At 37.7% G+C, this 17,769-nt stretch overlaps 1 protein-coding gene across 3 annotated transcripts in view; it reads right to left on the reverse strand.

The window, feature by feature from the left end:
- Positions 1 to 1,112: 1,112 nt before the first annotated feature.
- Duox (Dual oxidase) overlaps positions 1,113 to 17,769 on the reverse strand; it is a 49,091-nt gene continuing 32,434 nt past the window's right edge. The window contains exons 6-29 of one of the 3 annotated variants that reach the window (XM_064035921.1): positions 13,002 to 13,085; positions 11,919 to 12,033; positions 11,411 to 11,577; positions 10,866 to 11,102; positions 10,350 to 10,546; positions 9,985 to 10,118; positions 9,790 to 9,904; positions 9,346 to 9,547; positions 8,696 to 8,849; positions 8,447 to 8,616; positions 8,161 to 8,316; positions 7,923 to 8,069; positions 7,673 to 7,804; positions 7,359 to 7,562; positions 6,957 to 7,144; positions 6,567 to 6,834; positions 6,082 to 6,310; positions 5,471 to 5,688; positions 5,145 to 5,259; positions 4,869 to 5,052; positions 4,481 to 4,640; positions 2,944 to 3,099; positions 2,480 to 2,608; positions 1,113 to 2,121 (exon numbers count right to left, since the gene is read on the reverse strand). In XM_064035921.1, the coding sequence (XP_063891991.1) occupies positions 1,993 to 2,121; positions 2,480 to 2,608; positions 2,944 to 3,099; positions 4,481 to 4,640; positions 4,869 to 5,052; positions 5,145 to 5,259; positions 5,471 to 5,688; positions 6,082 to 6,310; positions 6,567 to 6,834; positions 6,957 to 7,144; positions 7,359 to 7,562; positions 7,673 to 7,804; positions 7,923 to 8,069; positions 8,161 to 8,316; positions 8,447 to 8,616; positions 8,696 to 8,849; positions 9,346 to 9,547; positions 9,790 to 9,904; positions 9,985 to 10,118; positions 10,350 to 10,546; positions 10,866 to 11,102; positions 11,411 to 11,577; positions 11,919 to 12,033; positions 13,002 to 13,085 (3,990 nt within the window). In that variant the 3' untranslated portion in view covers positions 1,113 to 1,992. Of the gene's footprint in view, positions 2,122 to 2,479; positions 2,609 to 2,943; positions 3,100 to 4,480; positions 4,641 to 4,868; positions 5,053 to 5,144; positions 5,260 to 5,470; positions 5,689 to 6,081; positions 6,311 to 6,566; positions 6,835 to 6,956; positions 7,145 to 7,358; positions 7,563 to 7,672; positions 7,805 to 7,922; positions 8,070 to 8,160; positions 8,317 to 8,446; positions 8,617 to 8,695; positions 8,850 to 9,345; positions 9,548 to 9,789; positions 9,905 to 9,984; positions 10,119 to 10,349; positions 10,547 to 10,865; positions 11,103 to 11,410; positions 11,578 to 11,918; positions 12,034 to 12,969; positions 13,086 to 17,769 lie in introns of those variants that run through there. The other 2 variants (XM_064035922.1, XM_064035923.1) reach the window with 2 other exon arrangements.

The raw sequence follows: 17,769 nt of genomic DNA on the forward strand, positions 1-17,769 counted from the left end.
ACGCCGTTTTATGGGGGAAGGCTATGGGTACTTTTTACCCGGGTACGCGAAGTAGTTCTCGAGGGAAGTAGATGAAAGCACAGGCGGTATTATACTATGTACCAAATGTTTTTCAGCAATTCTCTTCTACTAAATAAGAAACTATACATTACTGTAGGCGTATGCGTCTGCCATTTAGCACCTGCGTCAAAGAAAGTCAGAACCGTTCTAATGAGCCACATAACCAGGATTACGTGAAGTGAAATTGTTTTATCATATTTACCAATCGGCGTTCAACTATTAACTATATTACGTATTCCAGTAACTGCTTATGTATTATTAATAGTTAATAGTACATAAGCAGTTATAGCTGATTGATTAATAGTTAACCAACGTAAATGTATGTTTAATTTAAAAAAATGTGACAAAGTTTAGACACAACCAAAATGTACGAACTTATTTGAAGACTTTCGTGGATATGAGTGCAGTATAGCGGCTCATTTAAATAGATTTGTACATAGTTGTTAATATAACTATTTCAAAACATCTGATACATATCGAAATCAATGATGACTCATTCTATAATTAACTGAATTAATTAAATTAAACACGAATACTTTAGAAACACGTAATTAGGTAATCGAAGATGTCAATATAAATTTGATACCGTGTATTGGTTCAATCAAAACCAGTGCACGATTGGTTGTGCGCGTTCGTGTGTCACGAGCCCACAAGGCTATTGTCTGCACCTTTTACTTTGAATTAAGAGCGAGGAGCCTCGAATTACAATCCATAAATAATCCAAGAACACCTCTTAAGGTCTGGGAGTAATCATACAGTGCAGCTGTTATTAAATGTTGGAACGCACTTCTGTTCAATCAAGTGTTTGCTGTTGGTAGTCATTTTAGCTAATGATTTTGGTATTTTGAAATCGATTTTAAGTTTATTATAGGCCTCTTGCCGTCCGGAAAATTAAATCCGATTTAAGTTACTTTGTGTATTACGAATCCATTAGAGGCATAGCTAAAATTATAATTGGATTATTATAAAAGGGACATATTGTTCAGACAATGGACAATATAGGTGACTCACTAAAAAAAAGATGTCGGAGGGAAAATAAAATACACAACAGCTCTGTATTTAAATATTTATTTACAATCAATTCAACGTAAAAATACAATTATACTATAGCCAATACAATTTATACATTATTTACAATACAGCTCTTCGGAGCTCCGTCGTATAAATAACACAATTTAGATCGCATGAGTATTATACATTCTAAAGTTATAACTATTTAATGATCTTTTGTACATTGAAATGCGCGATTGATGTTTTTGTACTACATCACTGTTATAATGATTTATAAAAGCATAAAAAACTAAAAATAAATAAGTTATAATAAATCTAAGTGATACAGGAATTTTAGGAGCATTACTATTGGTTTGATTAAAGTGCATTTAAAATCAATAGGAATGCTTTCAATTTAATTAAAATATTCTTAAGCAATTTTGTATTTAAGACAATGTAGGATGAAACAGGCAATTAATTATTGCTTCTTCAGAACAGCAAATGTTATATAAATGGAAGTCGCCACGACTTTGTTGCAGCGACCTTATTTAAATTAGCAGGTTTTATTTAAATTAGCAGGTTTTTTTACTTTTTTGGTCTGTTTCCAATTGTTTCCAAACTCGCATTGTTTTACTGTAAATGAACGATTTAGTTGAAAACAAATTACTTTTTACGGTAAATGGGTCTGTAAAAATAATCTACAAAAGTAATATAACTCTAAAAATTATTGTCTTTTGGTACATACAATTGTTTTCCATAAAAAATCACTAAAATTATTTTTTTACAATATACTGAATACTCATCCTAACAATGCAATTGACGGTCCCATCCTACATATCCTCAATGGCTCTCTTACTCTAAAGCCTTTTCACACGAGCTACAAACTGTATGATATGGTACATTTATCATGACACGAACTACAAACTATATGAAGTGGTATATTTATCCGAAGTTCTCAAAGTGATGTATGAAGTACGGCAGGCGGCGCGTTCTGTTCACCTGCTCGCATGCTGACATCACTGACTTCGTGAGTGGACGGGGACCACAGGAGAACACGCCGATTTTAGATACCTTGGGAGGCAGAAATGGGGAATATGTCAATTCAATAAAATACATATTATAGTAGAGGAATAGTGTGATAATTAATTTAATGAGGGTCATGTAGCCTACAGTTGCAAATGACACTGTAGCGAAAGGCGTTGTAAAAGTTATTCTCATTTCGAATAACCGCTTTCTTAATTGGCCTTTTTTGCAAAACACAACCTTATTATCATCATTTATATTTATGGCACCAACATTTATTCTACACTAACTCAAAAGTTATTTTCGATCACTAAATACATCACTGCGCAAGGTCAAGGTCACATCTTATGATGGGTGATCTTAAATATGACCTTGTACTGTTTTGATGTTAACTCATATAACTTACATAGCTGTGTTTCTTCTGCACGAACTTGAGGAAGGAGGACATGTCGGGCCGGCCGAAGTGGTTCACCGCCTTCAGACCCGTGAACATCGATGTCCGAGATAGACGTTGGAAGTGATTCTCGCAGATGTACTAGAGGAAAATAATGAAGTCATAAAAACATTTTTTCTTTAAAAAATTTAATACGCAAAACGTTTTCGTTTCTTAGGTTTTCCATCATCAGTGTCTGACACGATGACCATGGGACCCAAATGCAAGTATAGTCTTTCATATAAATAAAGAATATTACAAGTCGGTCCAAGTAACTTCGAGAAATCGAGTTACAAAGACACAAAGAAACGAATTGAGAAAATGGGAAGCATGCAACTTTGTCATAATTTTTGAACGATGATTTGATGATTGATGATTTGACGATGAGAAATTGTCGTCAGAAAATCTACGCTTGCCTGAAATTAATGATAACTCACCAGCATAGTGGTCCTGAGATCGAACTTGTGGAAGAACTGCGTGATGAAGATGTGTATCTCGAGCACGTTGGTGACGTCCTTGCGCTCCACGTCGCGCAGCACGTCGATGAACCACTCGAAGTGCTTGTGCGACGGACATATCCATAGGAAGTATACCTAATAAATAATAATAAAAAATATTGAATATAAAGTCAAAAGAGAAAGTTTTTGACTTTTTGTGCCTCTTCTTGTATGACGATTAAGGTATATAACCGAACAGTGTTCGAATAAAAATCCAGATTAAATGTTTCGAACTAAGATTAGATCATTCAAATTCGATCACTTAAATGGATTCATGGCTTCTTCGAATGTCCTATAATGAACCTGTTGGGTACTGTATGATAGTGCTCTAAAAGGCGTGAAGTATATTTTAAGTTTTTAGATGCCATTACTTCTAAGAAATCTTTGCTTTTATGTTGATGTAAAATATTGGAGCTTGACATTATACAATTGAAATTCAGCCATAGCTGGCATTCAGTCTCCGAAGGTATTGTGAAGCAATGACTCAGTAGAATAGGTTCTCAACCGCCATACAGATGCTAAGTGGAAAGTGTTAACCATGCCATAGAAGATATTGCAAGCATTTGCAAGTTATGTATATAGGTATTCAAGATGCTGGTCTGTGCTTTGTCGTCGGTCAAGGTGTGCCTATATGAATTACCTAGTTGCCTTAGATTCGTGACACAATAACTTGCAAATTAAAGACTTTGTTAACAGTGATCTAAAACACAGGGTATATGAGCAAATAGAATAAATATTTACGATATCAATTCTTTAAATAAGCCCAATTCTTCCTATATTTTTGACACAAGATGTCCGGATAAGGTAGTTTAACGGATAAAACCAATTTGCAAATGAGAATAGGATAACATGTTTATCTTTAACATCTTATTTTGGTCAATTATGGTAAACGAGGCTAAGGCTTATTTAAGGCTTATGTATGTCGACACTATGTACAGTGTACACATTATATTACACAAAGCCACAAATCCCTAGTTAGAGTACATGTCATCACTTTACATAAGTATTGAACAATCGTTGTGGGTCAATGTTGTAAACGGTAAGCCACGTGCTAAGTCACGGCAAGTCGTGAGAACCAAATCGTACACAATTCCAAAGAATACCTAATTTCCTATTTGTCGAAATCGTGAATTTATTCAAAGATTATTTCATAATTGATCTATTAAAATAATAACACGGTTTTGAGTTTGTATGAATTAAGGCCTATTTCACGGTTTTTTTCCTGACAAAGGATTTCGTTAACTGTCGAAATTAAAACTTAAATCAAAATGATACAATCAATTATTGATTTCGTCAAAATGGTCATGACTATTTACGTAATAGTAGGCTTACTTTCTTTATTCTCCGTGGCCAACATTTTCAATGTTGTATTTACCTAAATTACGTGACTAATTTAGGAGACATGAACACGAAATTAACCATTTTGAAGACTCGAAGGGAGAAAACTAGTAAGAAAGATGGGATTTAAGAACATTACCTTTTTGCAGGCGACTCCAGAGTATCGGTTGGTAGATGTGCCAAACACGAGGTCATTGAGTATGGAGGCGTATGGCGTGACACCAATACCACCGCCCACCATCACAGCCACTTCAAACTTGTACCAGTCTTGATTGCCGCCTCCGAAGGGGCCCTGGATCCTGGTGGGACAAAGAAGATATGGCGTTAAGCTACCAAGTCTTGTCATAGGTGTAATTCATTGGTCCAAGGGTAACTTTTAGAAAACCTGTTATCTATGAAATCATATTTTCATGGAATTGTATAGAAATATACAGTTGTAGAAGGAGAGTTAAAGGCACAAAATAATGGCCACAAAAACCGAGGGTATAGCGTAACAGTAAATATAGTTATATCATGGCTTTCCTTACCTAATTTTGGGATGATCTTCAGTATTATAATTGCAGGGGTCGAAGTAGTTCCTCAGTTTCCACGTCCACGGACCCTGAGCCTTGATGTGACACGATAGGAAGTTCTCGTGAGGAGCTGAAGTCAGCGTGAACGAGTGGAACTCTTCCTTCTTGAATGCAGTACACGATAGGCGCACCCATTGACCTGTGATTGAGGAAAATATTTTGGGTTATAATAGACTTTAAAAATAGCTAAACTTTTCTATGGAGTTTTTAGTTCCTGGTTTATGTACTTACCTGATAAATACTTTAGATTTGGTGGCCTGTAGAACTTTATTTTAATTACGTCTGATGGCAACATTTCAGTCTCCAATACATCCAGCGCCAGGTATTTCGTCCTCAATGACACCACCTATGGAAACACACACACAAAGTGATGAAAAGTTCGATAACAATAGAGAGAGAGAGAGAGAGAATGAGCATAACAAGCAACTTAGTATACCGTAGTAGGTACCGTTTTGGAAATGGGTTCAATTTTAGGATTCACGGTGTTCATCAGAATTTCTGTATGTAAATATTTTGGACAAATAGGTTTGTAATAATTTTTCCATAATATCTCTTACCTTATCTAGCGTATAAATGACAGCAGGACCCAAGAAGAATATCCAGAAGCGTGGCGCCCCGGTAAGCCTGGCGAGCCCGTGCACGAGGCACAGCGCGTACAGCAGCACGTGCAGCGAGTGCGCGCGCCAGAACCACGGGTACGCGCGCTTGCGGATCACCGGGTGCGCGAACACGAAGATTATGCACATTATCACGAATAGTAGGACGCCGCTCACACCTGGTAAAATAATTTAGTTAAACCAAAGGTTGATTTAATGAAGACGTTTACAATAAAAGAGGCGACGTTCAAGAGATTGCCTTGTGTGAGGCTCAATGTAGTCTCCATAATTTTAAGTAGCTTCCTTATAAATATGTACCCAACTTCCGTAAATTGTAAGAAGTTCTACAAAATTACACTTGCAAATCTTAAGATAATTACATAAACTTCTAACGCAAGTAAAAGTTACAAGTGTAAACTCGGCCTAAGACAAACAAAAGATGAATAAGATAAGCATCCTAATACACCTATATATTTTTGGGGGTTCTTTGAAACAGGTAACCATTCTATGTGAAAAGGTAAACTAAATAACTTTTCTAAATTAAATATTCTCTAAAACAAGTATTATATTACCTGTAACAGTTTGGAAGACCCAATACGTGATGCCAGGTCTGAAATCAGACGTGAAGTGGACTTCCTTAGTAAGACAGCGTAGATTCTCCACGGGCTGTGTGGACACATGGTAGAAGTTCACCATATGACCCGCTGTATGGAGCAGAGAGAAGAATAGTGCTGTGCAAGCGACTATCTTGTGGAATTGGATGCTTGAGTCTAGAGGGATGTATTGCTGGATGCTGAATTCCTGTGAAAATTAGTTTACGTAAGTAAAAAGAACTTTAGAGGATACAATTATATTGTTCTGCAACTACATATGAGTATTTAGCTATCATAAATAACTAAAAAGAAATACCTAAATTGAAGCTTAACTTTTGGTCTTTTTATTCCAAGAGTAATCTTTATTTTAGGCATAGACATTAAAGACATCTGATTCTATGGGACTTGATTCCATTGAAGATTGATTATAAAGATGAAAATGATGTTTATTTAACATGACTTACTTTTAATTTAGTCAACAGATTCCTCGACATGGTCAACAGCAGCAGACTGTAGCAGAAAGACAAAGAAGCAGCGGAGCCCCTGGTGATGGCAATACCGACGCCCATGATGTGCCGCAAGTCCAAGTGCTCCGACATGAACGAGTAGTGCGCAAATCTTTCCACGAACAGTCCGATGGTCACCACGTAGAACACGAAGAGGTAGAAAATGTTCTGTCTGTTCTCTTCTAGGAAAGTTGTTAGGTAGTCCCATTTTAGTAGAAGACAGTGCCTAAAAAATTCAACACAAGTCAGAAATTATAGGTCTTATATTGAAGGTCCTTATATATTTTTCACGTTGGTATATAAAACAAGAAAACTGTTTTGACTTATTTAAAGGGACAATAAACATACCTTGACTGCTCCATAGGAGGTTCAATATGAAAGCTGGTCATCCTTGCAACGTTTGTCGAAGTATCGAGGAAGTTTTGTTTGGCTCCCTTGCAGTCCAAGCCAATGGCCACAAATTCGCCTTTGTATTCCTTCATCATTACTTTGAAGTCTGAGTATGTTAGGTGATCTTTGTGTTGGAGACCAGCATCCTGCAACATAGGGCACAGAGTTCAGTGTATATATTACTTTTTGGAATATTTCAGAGCTGATTGTAAATTATTCCTTAAAAATGGACGCAAATACAGCTTTGTTAGCTGGAGGGTCCCTCTCCATGATATTATGAAAGGATAGCATTCATACATGAGCAGAAATCTCTATTAATTAAAATTGCACAGATAAACACTAAAATTACTTCATACTTACAGAAAACATGCCGTCAATAAGCTCAGTGACATGTTCGTCTCTTAACGACGTAGTTCTGGCGATCTCGACGAGCGAGCGCAGCATCTCACTGAGCTCGCCTTTATCGATGACGCCATTACGATCATCGTCACACATGTCGAAGATAATGCGAAGCTTGTCTTCTGTTGCTCCGCGCGAAAATAAAACTACCGTGTCCAAAAATTCCTGGAAAAAGGCAAAATAAATATCATAAAAAGAAGAAATATTATTTTGAAATTATTCTACTTTTCAATTATAAGTTAAAGCTTTAATATCTATGTATGAAAAGCACGTACCTGGAAAGAGATTCTACCATCCCCGTCTTTGTCGACAATGTTGAACATTTTCTTTACGAACACAGCATCCGCCTTCATTCCAAGCGCGCTTGCGAATTCACTTTTTGATAGAGACGTCCTCATAACAATAGACTGAAACAACATTTTCGTTAGTATATTCTCTTCTCTTTCGAAATTATAATCTTTTAGGAAATAGTATTCTTTTCTCTTCAAAAATTTTAATGTTTTAGGGTATTTTTATATTCCTTACTTCTGGATCAGCATCTTCATTCCTCCGTCTTTTCTCACCAGGTGCTAAACCAAATGTGATGGCGTACGCTTCTCTGAAGAAATGTTCTAATTTTCGTTGCCGTCGTTCTCTTGTTTCTGCTGTCGCCAGAATTTGTTCACGATGACCCTGCAATTATAAGATTAGTTCGTGAACTATTTCATAGTTACATTCAATCCAAAACATTGTTTATTGCTTCAAAGAAGTTCCAGAATCTTACCTGTGTCAGATTAAGTGCCTTTTTATGGTTGGCCAGGAACGTGTCTAACTTGACCAAAAACTTTCGCCTTGATGCTGCAGAGTCCATTTCTAGAACCAAATCGTGTTCCCGAGGCGCACGGATCAAGACTAGTGGACGTTTGTTGGTTCTGCTTTCCTGGAACAAAACGTTTTAATATCATAACTTAGCCACAGGGAAGAAATTTTCGTGTTTGAGAAAGTGAAGATAAATAAGAAAAAGAGGCAGAGCAGGAGAGCAGAAGTTAAATAAATAAAGTGATATTTACCTGACTTTCTAGAACCGTGAGCTGGTCTGTATGGTCCAGTGGGAGAGTTCGAAGCTTGTCTCCTTTGCGGTCAGTTACGTGAAGTGCTGGTTCTGGGCCTAGTCGTAATTTCACAAGGCGTTTGTGAGAGGCATGCACCCATTCACGACATACCATCTTATCTACAGAACCTATAAAATAAATTGTTGGTATAATATCTTTATCATTTACGTTAAAATTTGCGTGAAAATAGAAATAAAGTATTGGTACCTTTATATTGAGCGTTCTTCAAATGTTCTTGTTGTATCTTCAGCTTCCTTCGGCGACTGTTTTGCAACTTCACAACTCCATAGCCTGCGCCAGCGCAGAGTATAGGAACAAATGCTAGTATGAGGCAGGTGTAGATGTATGCGAATTCGTTGCCCTGAAACAACAAGGTACCATTTAGAAGTAATACTGAAGTAAACTTTTAAGTAGGTACATTTTTGTTGAAGTTGTCTGATATGAGGATTTAAGTGCCGAAGATTTTCGACAACTCGCTTATACTTCGCTTATTAAGTGAAAAGTGGAAAATTGGCGTCTTAAACTCCTGACCCAACTTAGGGAGGACTTTGGTTACACTTTGATTGATCGATCATTATGGCAGATACTCATATAGTGAAATGAGTAGTCTAACAAAGGGGTATTGAGTTTCCCGGGTAACTGGGTCGAGGACGTCAGATAGGGCAGTCGCTGGTACTGGTAAAAACACTGGTACTGAGCTACATCCGATTAGACTGGAAGCCGACCCCAACATAGTCGGGAAAGGCTTGGAAGATAATGTTGAGTTATATAGTGAAATGTTTATCTTTTAATGAGCCATTTCACCCTACTCTCCATACAGGATGTCCTAATTGTTATATTATTATGAAGTAAGTTACCTCGAAGTAGTCGTACCCTCTCAGGTACTTGCATGGCGGCAGCTTGGAGGCGTTGAGCTGGTAGGGCTGCGGGCAGGGGTCGCCGGCGCGCCAGTGGAACACGTCGCGCTGCAGGTCGCGCGGGCCCAGTGCTGTGCTGTTCACGATGATGTCCCACATCGTGATCTGGCGCAGTTCTGCTATCTCCTCTTTTGTGAAGATTCTGGAAAAACACAACGGTCAGTAATAACCAGCAACCTTGTTTTAGCAGTCAGATGGCCAGCAATTCCAAGAGGGGGTATAAATATTGTAAAGGAACGAAAACTGTGTAATTATCCCAAGACCACAGTGTTAAACTAGGTGTACCCCAAGGAAGCGTTCTGGGACATTCATTGTTTTTTGCAATAAAATACTTAACAGAGTGTTGTATGTTTGATGTAAAGAGAAAAATAAATAAATAATTACCCGTTCTGTTCATTTTCGAACCAAAACCTATCAGCATCTCTGATTCTTGTGAACTGGTCTATGATTATAGCTCTGAAGAGGTCTCCCGGATGGCCCGTAGATTCTAACATACCACCTGAAGGAATACAATGTTATTGAACCCCCTTTTTCCAATAAATCAAATCAGAATAAGTATCCGTAATTCTGTGAACTTACCAATATAGACATCAATATTGTCAAGTCTTCCATTGTAAGCTTGGATCAATTTTTGCAGTAAATCCGGGTTCTTCTCAAAGAGATCAGGATTAATTTCGTTGAATGTCTTTATCCTTTTTAGTCCAAAATATTCTCTGAAATAAACACATTACTAATGTAGCTAATCATATACTTGTTAAGATTTATGTTGTTAAGTTTCAAGGTCCATACATTTATCCGGTCTCTTGACCTGTTCTATTTCTTTGGTCCACTTCAATCTTCAAATTACACTAGAGGAACAATATAACATCTAATAATAATGAAATCTTAGAGTTTTTTGCACTATTGATTCAAAACTTTTTTGCAAGCTTATATAGTTTATTTACCTGGCAGTATTGTAATCAGGTAAACCATTATCACGTCCACGCATAATATTGAGCGCTCCAAGGTCTCTTCGTGAGAACTCCATGGGGCCAAATAAGTTGTCTCGTACATCTGAACAGAGTAATGCGTCTTCTCGTTCGGAGACTTGTGATGCCATACCCAACAGGACTTCTTCGATTGGTACTTGAGACATTACATCCTGGAAACATAAATTGTGTTTTAAGTATATCTTTTGGCAGTGCAGGAGAGAATATAGATATCATCGAAAATGTATGTTTTCCGCTGTTTTTTCGTCTACTGGTATTTTTCGGGTTCAGAAAAAAAATATTGATCTTTCCCAGAATTTGAGGCGTCACCGTACCAAATACATCTAAATTTGTTGAGTGATTTTACCAACAGAGCATACAGAAAACATTTTGGATTCAGAAAACAATCTAGCAGACAAGTTCGTTTGTTAGCTATATACTCCAAATCACTAGCCCTTAACTACATAGTTCTAAAACAAGAAGTATACTCACATTGCCATCCCACCAAGTCTGACACAGCCTGATGGCATCGTGTCCCCCTGGTGCTCTCCCATACTTGCAGTTCCTATCTCTCAGCAATATGGCGGGAGGTACGAGAGTGTGGCCGAAGCGAAAGGCTGCCACCGCGAAGGAGTGCGTAACCCCGGGAGCTACGTCTGCGCGGTACCCTTTGTATGGGGGTAAGGGGACCCCGAGGAAAGCTGGCACGTATTCGTTCAGGATGATGTTCTGGAAAATGAAAATTGATGTTTTATTTAAGATTCAGTAAATCAACCACATGAGCTTTGGAGAAATGTTTTTAAAGATCTTTTTTGAAACAAAAAAGAATAAAGATTGCCCTTTGGTCTCATCTGTGGTCTAGTTTTTTTTTTTAAGTGGTGGTGTTATGTGTCTGCGATCTAGTTACTTTGGAGATCTTTTGAAATAGTATTTTCTTTTCTTTTTTATGATCCCATAAAATATTCGTACATTATCCGTAGCCGTTCTTTTATCGAAATACTTGTCTAGTAACAAAAGCCATCCTAAGTCCTTGTTACCTGTAAACTGGCTATGACGATCCTCCTAGCTCTCTGGAACAGCTGCTCGTCACTCCAGTCAGGATGCTGTCGGTGTACGCGAGCGGCGACCACGTTGTGCCATCGAAGCAGCAGCATACCAAATGTCACCATTGCTGGGTTTTGGTTTGTACGAGGGTCTCCCAATACTGAAGACAATGTTCAAATTTTTTAGATAAAAGTTGATGCCAGTATGGCCGTATGAAATCTTTCAATTGAAAGAATTTTGCTTCCTTGAGTAATCGGTAAATATACATTTTAAAAAGTCCGACGAACTGAGAACTTCCTCCTTTTGAAAAGTCGATTATTTACATGTAATTGGAAAGTTTGCAGTCTATGTAAGTTTAACGACTTATTGGAACCTTATAATGTACTTTTTTGCATTATATCAAGAAATTCTTTTTTCGAAAATTAATGTCGCTAATACAATATGAAGATTGAGAAAGCACTAAGATTATTCTGTTTTGTAAGCATAATTGTATTTACTTACAGAAAAGCCTTTCAGGACTGAGCATCCTCATATAGTGTGGTACAGGGTTGTTGAAGAGTGGTACCCGTTTGGTGTTGCGCAAGGGCATCCCTCCTTCGCTAGCAAGGCTCCCATTCTGTACGCACAACAATATAATGTTAGTTGAATGTATGAAGTGAAATAAGTAGAACAATGTGAATTTATTTAGAACATTTTCACTGGGTTAAGTATATATTAGTTTGTGGGAACATGACTGTATTGTCAGCTCTTAGCAAGGCATTAACCAAATCAAGACTGTCGACGTATATTTTTCGGCAAGTGATGCTGTCTATTTAAATAATGTTTCACTTAACCCTTAACTATCCAGAATGCTTTTGTGACGTAACTGACCAGTAGTGTCCAACAGACACTTTATAAATGTAGAGGTAAGGTATGACACAAAGCAAAATAAAGTTATTTTGAATTAAACAGAACATTTACGGGTATTTAAAACATCTCTTTAACAGACTAGAATCGCTGTTATGCCGTATTTTAAAAGTATTTAAATTAATAACCTTAATTTATCACTGATGCTAAAAATATGTTCAATGTACATATTGCATTAGTTACGTGACCTTTGGCACATAGACCTAACCGACTGCTAAATTAAGAAACATGACTGATCGCGTACACATACTTGTTTCAATTATATTGTGCAATAACATAAATTATTCGGACTTTAAAAGCTGTATTTTTAAACATATATACTTATATCATAGCGATATATTTAGAAAATAAAAGTTTAAGTTAAGTGTAGACAGTGCTAAAATGATATTAAAGAAATTATTGATATGTAGGTAGTAGCAAATGACCATTATGTGTATGAACCGTGACTCGTCTATTTACCACTTCTAAAATTACAAGGTTGATGGTTACTAGAATTCTTTCCGTTTTGTTCTCTTATAAAAAATATGTATGCAATAAGATATTTCAATTGTCTGTTCCAGTGAAAATATTCGGGATGTTATGTGTGGATTATTATACGAAAGTACGTAGATGGTGGTATATGATAATTGTAGTTATAGGAAAGTACGTAAAGAGGCAGGCGTGGCTGCTGGGTGGCACCTGAAATGACCTCATTGCATTCACCCACGCCTCGCTAGTACTGTACACGAAGCTGCCGTCGATCCACGCAGTCATTTGGTTTATCTGCAACAACCAATAAAATGTCATACTTCTGTCATACTCAGGGCCAAACGCAGCATGTGTTTACATTTCTCGAAGTATCTTAGATCTACATGCTAGTTATGGATACGTAACTTATATTTTGTCTCAGCAATTAGGTCAAATATGTAAGGTAGTTGTTATTCAATGAGCGGATAATTCGAGCTATTTTAATTAATTGATATCCAGAGGTATATTGACACAGTAATGTGCTTGTTCGCATATCTTGATCCTTTTAACAGTATGATGACTATACTTAAAATTCCTTGGAGTTACAATCATTTAAAGAGTAGTGCACAGAATTGACAGCTGAATAATGCATCAGGTATTTGGTATTGCTAATTTATTCATGGAATCATTTTATGGTACAACTCAAATAGCTCACGATTCGAGGTAGGCTTATTTTGTAAGCTTAAGCCCACATCCCTATAATGCAGTCGGTTCAGAATTAGTTGTTTGAGATTACTCGTGTATAGTTGATCAAACTTGCTGCAATTAAATGCCAATTAACATTCCTATTGCGGCTTGTAGTTTTAAGGTAAGGTTCGCTCGTAGGGACATATTTGTAGGCTGCCGCTGCATTCATGTGATGGGTGTATCTGGGTTATACTACCATTAAGTTTTATTGCCTGGAATTCGGCCTTCGATGAGCACGGTCCGTCGGAGGTTAGGCCGAGTTTACATTACACGTAAAAATATGTGATTTCGTAATTAGAATTCGTTGTGCAAACAATGTGTTTGATTTGAAAACAATGCTTTGAGTCGGTGAGCTTAGATTTTTGTTTTATCTGCAAACAAACGTGCTGTTAGACAATGAAAACAATAAATCAAATATTTTTTTTATTAAAGTCTTACTTAAGTCATAAATAATATGATTTATAAAGATTGATTTATCCAAGGCTAGACCACCACGTTTGTGTAAAAAAATATGAAATTAAAAACTAAATGTTAACATGATTGACTAATAAAATAACTGAATTATTGAATGATTGTGTTAAGTACCAATACTCTACAGAATCCGCAAATTAAGGGAAACTTATGCAATACCTAATCAACATTGCGTCAGCCAGGCAACAAGAACGAAACCGCTGATGCTGCTCAACGTGACACAAGGAGGCCACCGGACGGCGGCATCAATTTCCACATATTTCCTCACTTTTGTTTCCAACTTCGAACAATTGTCATCTACCATATATTTTAATGTAATATTGTAATAAGTTTAATAAATAGTTGCAATTAATTACGGTTTTTTTTGCAACTTGCCCGCCGGTCTGACTTAATTGGCGCAGTCGGTAGGATACCCGAAATATATTCGGTACGTGTCGCGTCAAGATTTCCCCTAAAATCGGACCGAAGTCCCGCGCGGCTGACCGATTTCGAGTATCCGAATCTACACGTCGAGACCAGCAGCAGCAGGGGTATCCGAGCATCGATACGAGCAGAAAGGCCGAAAATGAAACTGTGAGTACACTAAGATCTTTTAGTGGATTGCTCATCCTTTATCTTTTAAGCTATCCTGTCCTTAAACTTTTCCAAGATTTTCCATCCGAGAGAATCGCGGAGTGTTAGGTTAGAGAGTAGGCAGAGTAGTAGAAATAGTGCTATAGACTTAAATAGAGAGTTAAATTCGAGTTGTGATTTAAGTGAAGATAAAATGGCCGATTTGGACCATATATTTAAGGCTCTTAGACTAGTACCCGAATTTGACGGGAATGTTAATGTTCTAACGAGATTTATTCGGTTGTGTGACGAGTTAATAGACGAGTTTGTAACGAAACTTGAAACCCCGAATAAACTGCATGAGATTGCTCTAATTAACGGAATACTAAATAAGGTAACAGGCCCCGCCGCACGTTTGATTAACTCTAATGGTGTCCCATCAGATTGGTTAGGCATACGTAAAGCTCTTGTCAATAATTTTTCTGACCAAAGGGATGAAACCGCTTTATATAACGATCTAGCGCTATTATCTCAAGGGTCTGACAGCCCTCAAGAATTTTATGAGCGTTGTCAGAACATATTTAGCACTCTAATGACATATGTTACTCTGCATGAAAACTTAGCTACAACTGTCAATGCAAAGCGGGACCTTTACAAGAAGTTAACCCTACAATCTTTTGTACGCGGCCTTAGAGACCCGTTAGGGTCACGTATCCGTTGCATGAGACCTGAAAGTATTGAGAAGGCGTTGGAATATGTTCATGAGGAGCAAAACGTAGTTTATCTACAACAACGTAACAGCCAAATTCCTGATAAGAAAATAACTCAACAAGCCACGTCACATAAACTATCTCATAACCAAAATTTCAATCTTCCGCCACCTAAACCGTTTACATTTAATATGCCGGGACCTTCAAGGCATTCTTACGGACAGCCGATGATGTCACAAGGACCTCCGCAATGGCGACCTAATTTTAACCATCAGATCCAGCCTGGTGTATCACGCACTCAGCAGATGTTCCGTGCTGCACCTAATAACTATAATCAGAACAATGCATTTACATTTCCGCCCCGTAATACGGCACCGCAAGGCAACCCCCAACAGCAGCGACCTATGAGTGGTGTTAGCCACTTTGTGTCAAAACCGTTGCCACCCACTAACGCTATGAAAGGACATGACTGGTCTAGGTCGGGTAACCCGCCGCCTAGCAACTATTTTAAATCAAGGGAGATGAATTTTAATGATTGTTCCGATTATTACGGCTATGATGATTATTATAGCGGTAGCTATTCTTATTACGAACCTAGTGATTATTATACTGAGAACTATTATTCTGACTATGATCAAGTGTGCTATCAACAACCGGAAATAGCGTATGATGTAGCTACCGAGGACTCTAATGAACCCGCGGGCCCTTCAGGTACAAATAGCGAGGATTTTCAGATGGTTCAAAAATCAGACAAACCAAAATAGAGGTCAACCTTCAAACCCAACGCACACTACCATATCTGCAAATCAAGGACCCCCCTCTAAAGCTTTTGATTGATACAGGCGCTAACGAATCTTTTATTTGTCCTAGTGCATTAGAAACTTATTTCTCTAATGTTGATTTGAAATATGATCCGGTTGAAGTTTGTAATGTGCACGCGGCGACGCGTAGTGACTACTCGATAACTATACCGTGTTTCCCAGAAATAAATGATAAGGACGATGTCACACTATTCGTCTACAAGTTTCACGATTATTTCGATGGGTTGATCGGCTCGAATTTATTAGATAAGTGGGAAGCTACTATTGATTTTAAGACTAAATCCTTAATTACTAAAAATGCATCCAACCCCATACAGGTTTATGACTCGCGAAATGCAAATTTATATGAAGGAATAATACCTGCCAATTCTTCCAAATTAGTTAGGTTACCAGTTAATTCTCAAGACGGGGAAGTTATTATTCCAGAGCAGGTTATTTCAAACTGTCATATTAGCGAATGTTTAACTACCGTAAAGAACCATAGAGGCATAGTGGAGGTGAGTAACCCCACTCGAAACGACGTTATATTTTCTATGGACCGCCCGGTGTGTGCGCAGCTTTATAATCACGAGTGCAAGCGCACCGAACAAGTGCCCCAGCGCGTAAAGGAAGTACTATCGCGTTTGCGCACTAGTCACTTAAATGAAGAGGAGCGCATTAATTTGGAATTACTATGCTCGCGTTATGCGGACGTATTTTATTTAGAGGGCGAGAACTTAACATTTACTAACCAAATCAAACACTCTATTAAAACAACCGATGAGATACCTATTCACACTAAAAGTTATCGTTATCCTTTTGTGCATAGGCAAGAAGTCCAAGAACAGATTAGTAAGATGTTAGCTCAAGGAATAATCCGACCATCCGATTCTGCGTGGAGCTCACCTATATGGGTCGTACCCAAAAAGGCTGATGCTTCGGGCAAGACTAAATGGCGAGTAGTGATAGATTTCCGGAAATTAAATGAAAAAACTTTGGATGATAAATACCCTATCCCGAACATTGCAGATATTTTGGACAAATTAGGTAATTGCCAATACTTTACCACGTTAGATTTAGCCAGCGGATTTTACCAGGTGGAAATGGACCCCAAGGACATTCCCAAAACTGCGTTCACTGTTGAGCATGGCCACTTTGAGTTCTTGAGAATGCCGATGGGTTTAAAGAACAGTCCATCCACTTTCCAAAGGGTCATGGACAATGTGTTAAAAGACCTTCAAAATAACATATGCCTGGTGTATTTGGATGACGTCATCGTTTTCTCCACGTCATTACAGGAACATATGGTCAACCTGGAAAAAGTATTTAACAGATTGCGTGAGTCCAACTTTAAAATCCAGATGGACAAGTCCGAGTTTCTCAAACTCGAGACGGCTTATTTAGGTCATGTGATCAGCAAAGACGGAATAAAGCCTAACCCGGATAAAATATCGGCAATCAAAAATTATCCGCTTCCTAAAACCCCCACTGAGATTAAGAGATTCCTAGGACTTCTTGGCTACTATAGGAAATTTATACCAGATTTTGCGAAGGTCACAAAACCGTTGACTCAGTGTTTAAAGAAAGGTTCGAAAATTACACTAGATCAAAATTATATTCAATGTTTCGAAAAATGTAAGACTCTATTGGTTAATGATCCTATTCTAAGATACCCGGACTTTACTCAAGAATTTATTCTTACCACGGACGCATCCAATT

The sequence above is a fragment of the Helicoverpa armigera genome, chromosome 8 (assembly GCF_030705265.1).
Source record: "Helicoverpa armigera isolate CAAS_96S chromosome 8, ASM3070526v1, whole genome shotgun sequence".
Taxonomy (NCBI): Eukaryota; Metazoa; Arthropoda; class Insecta; order Lepidoptera; family Noctuidae; genus Helicoverpa; species Helicoverpa armigera.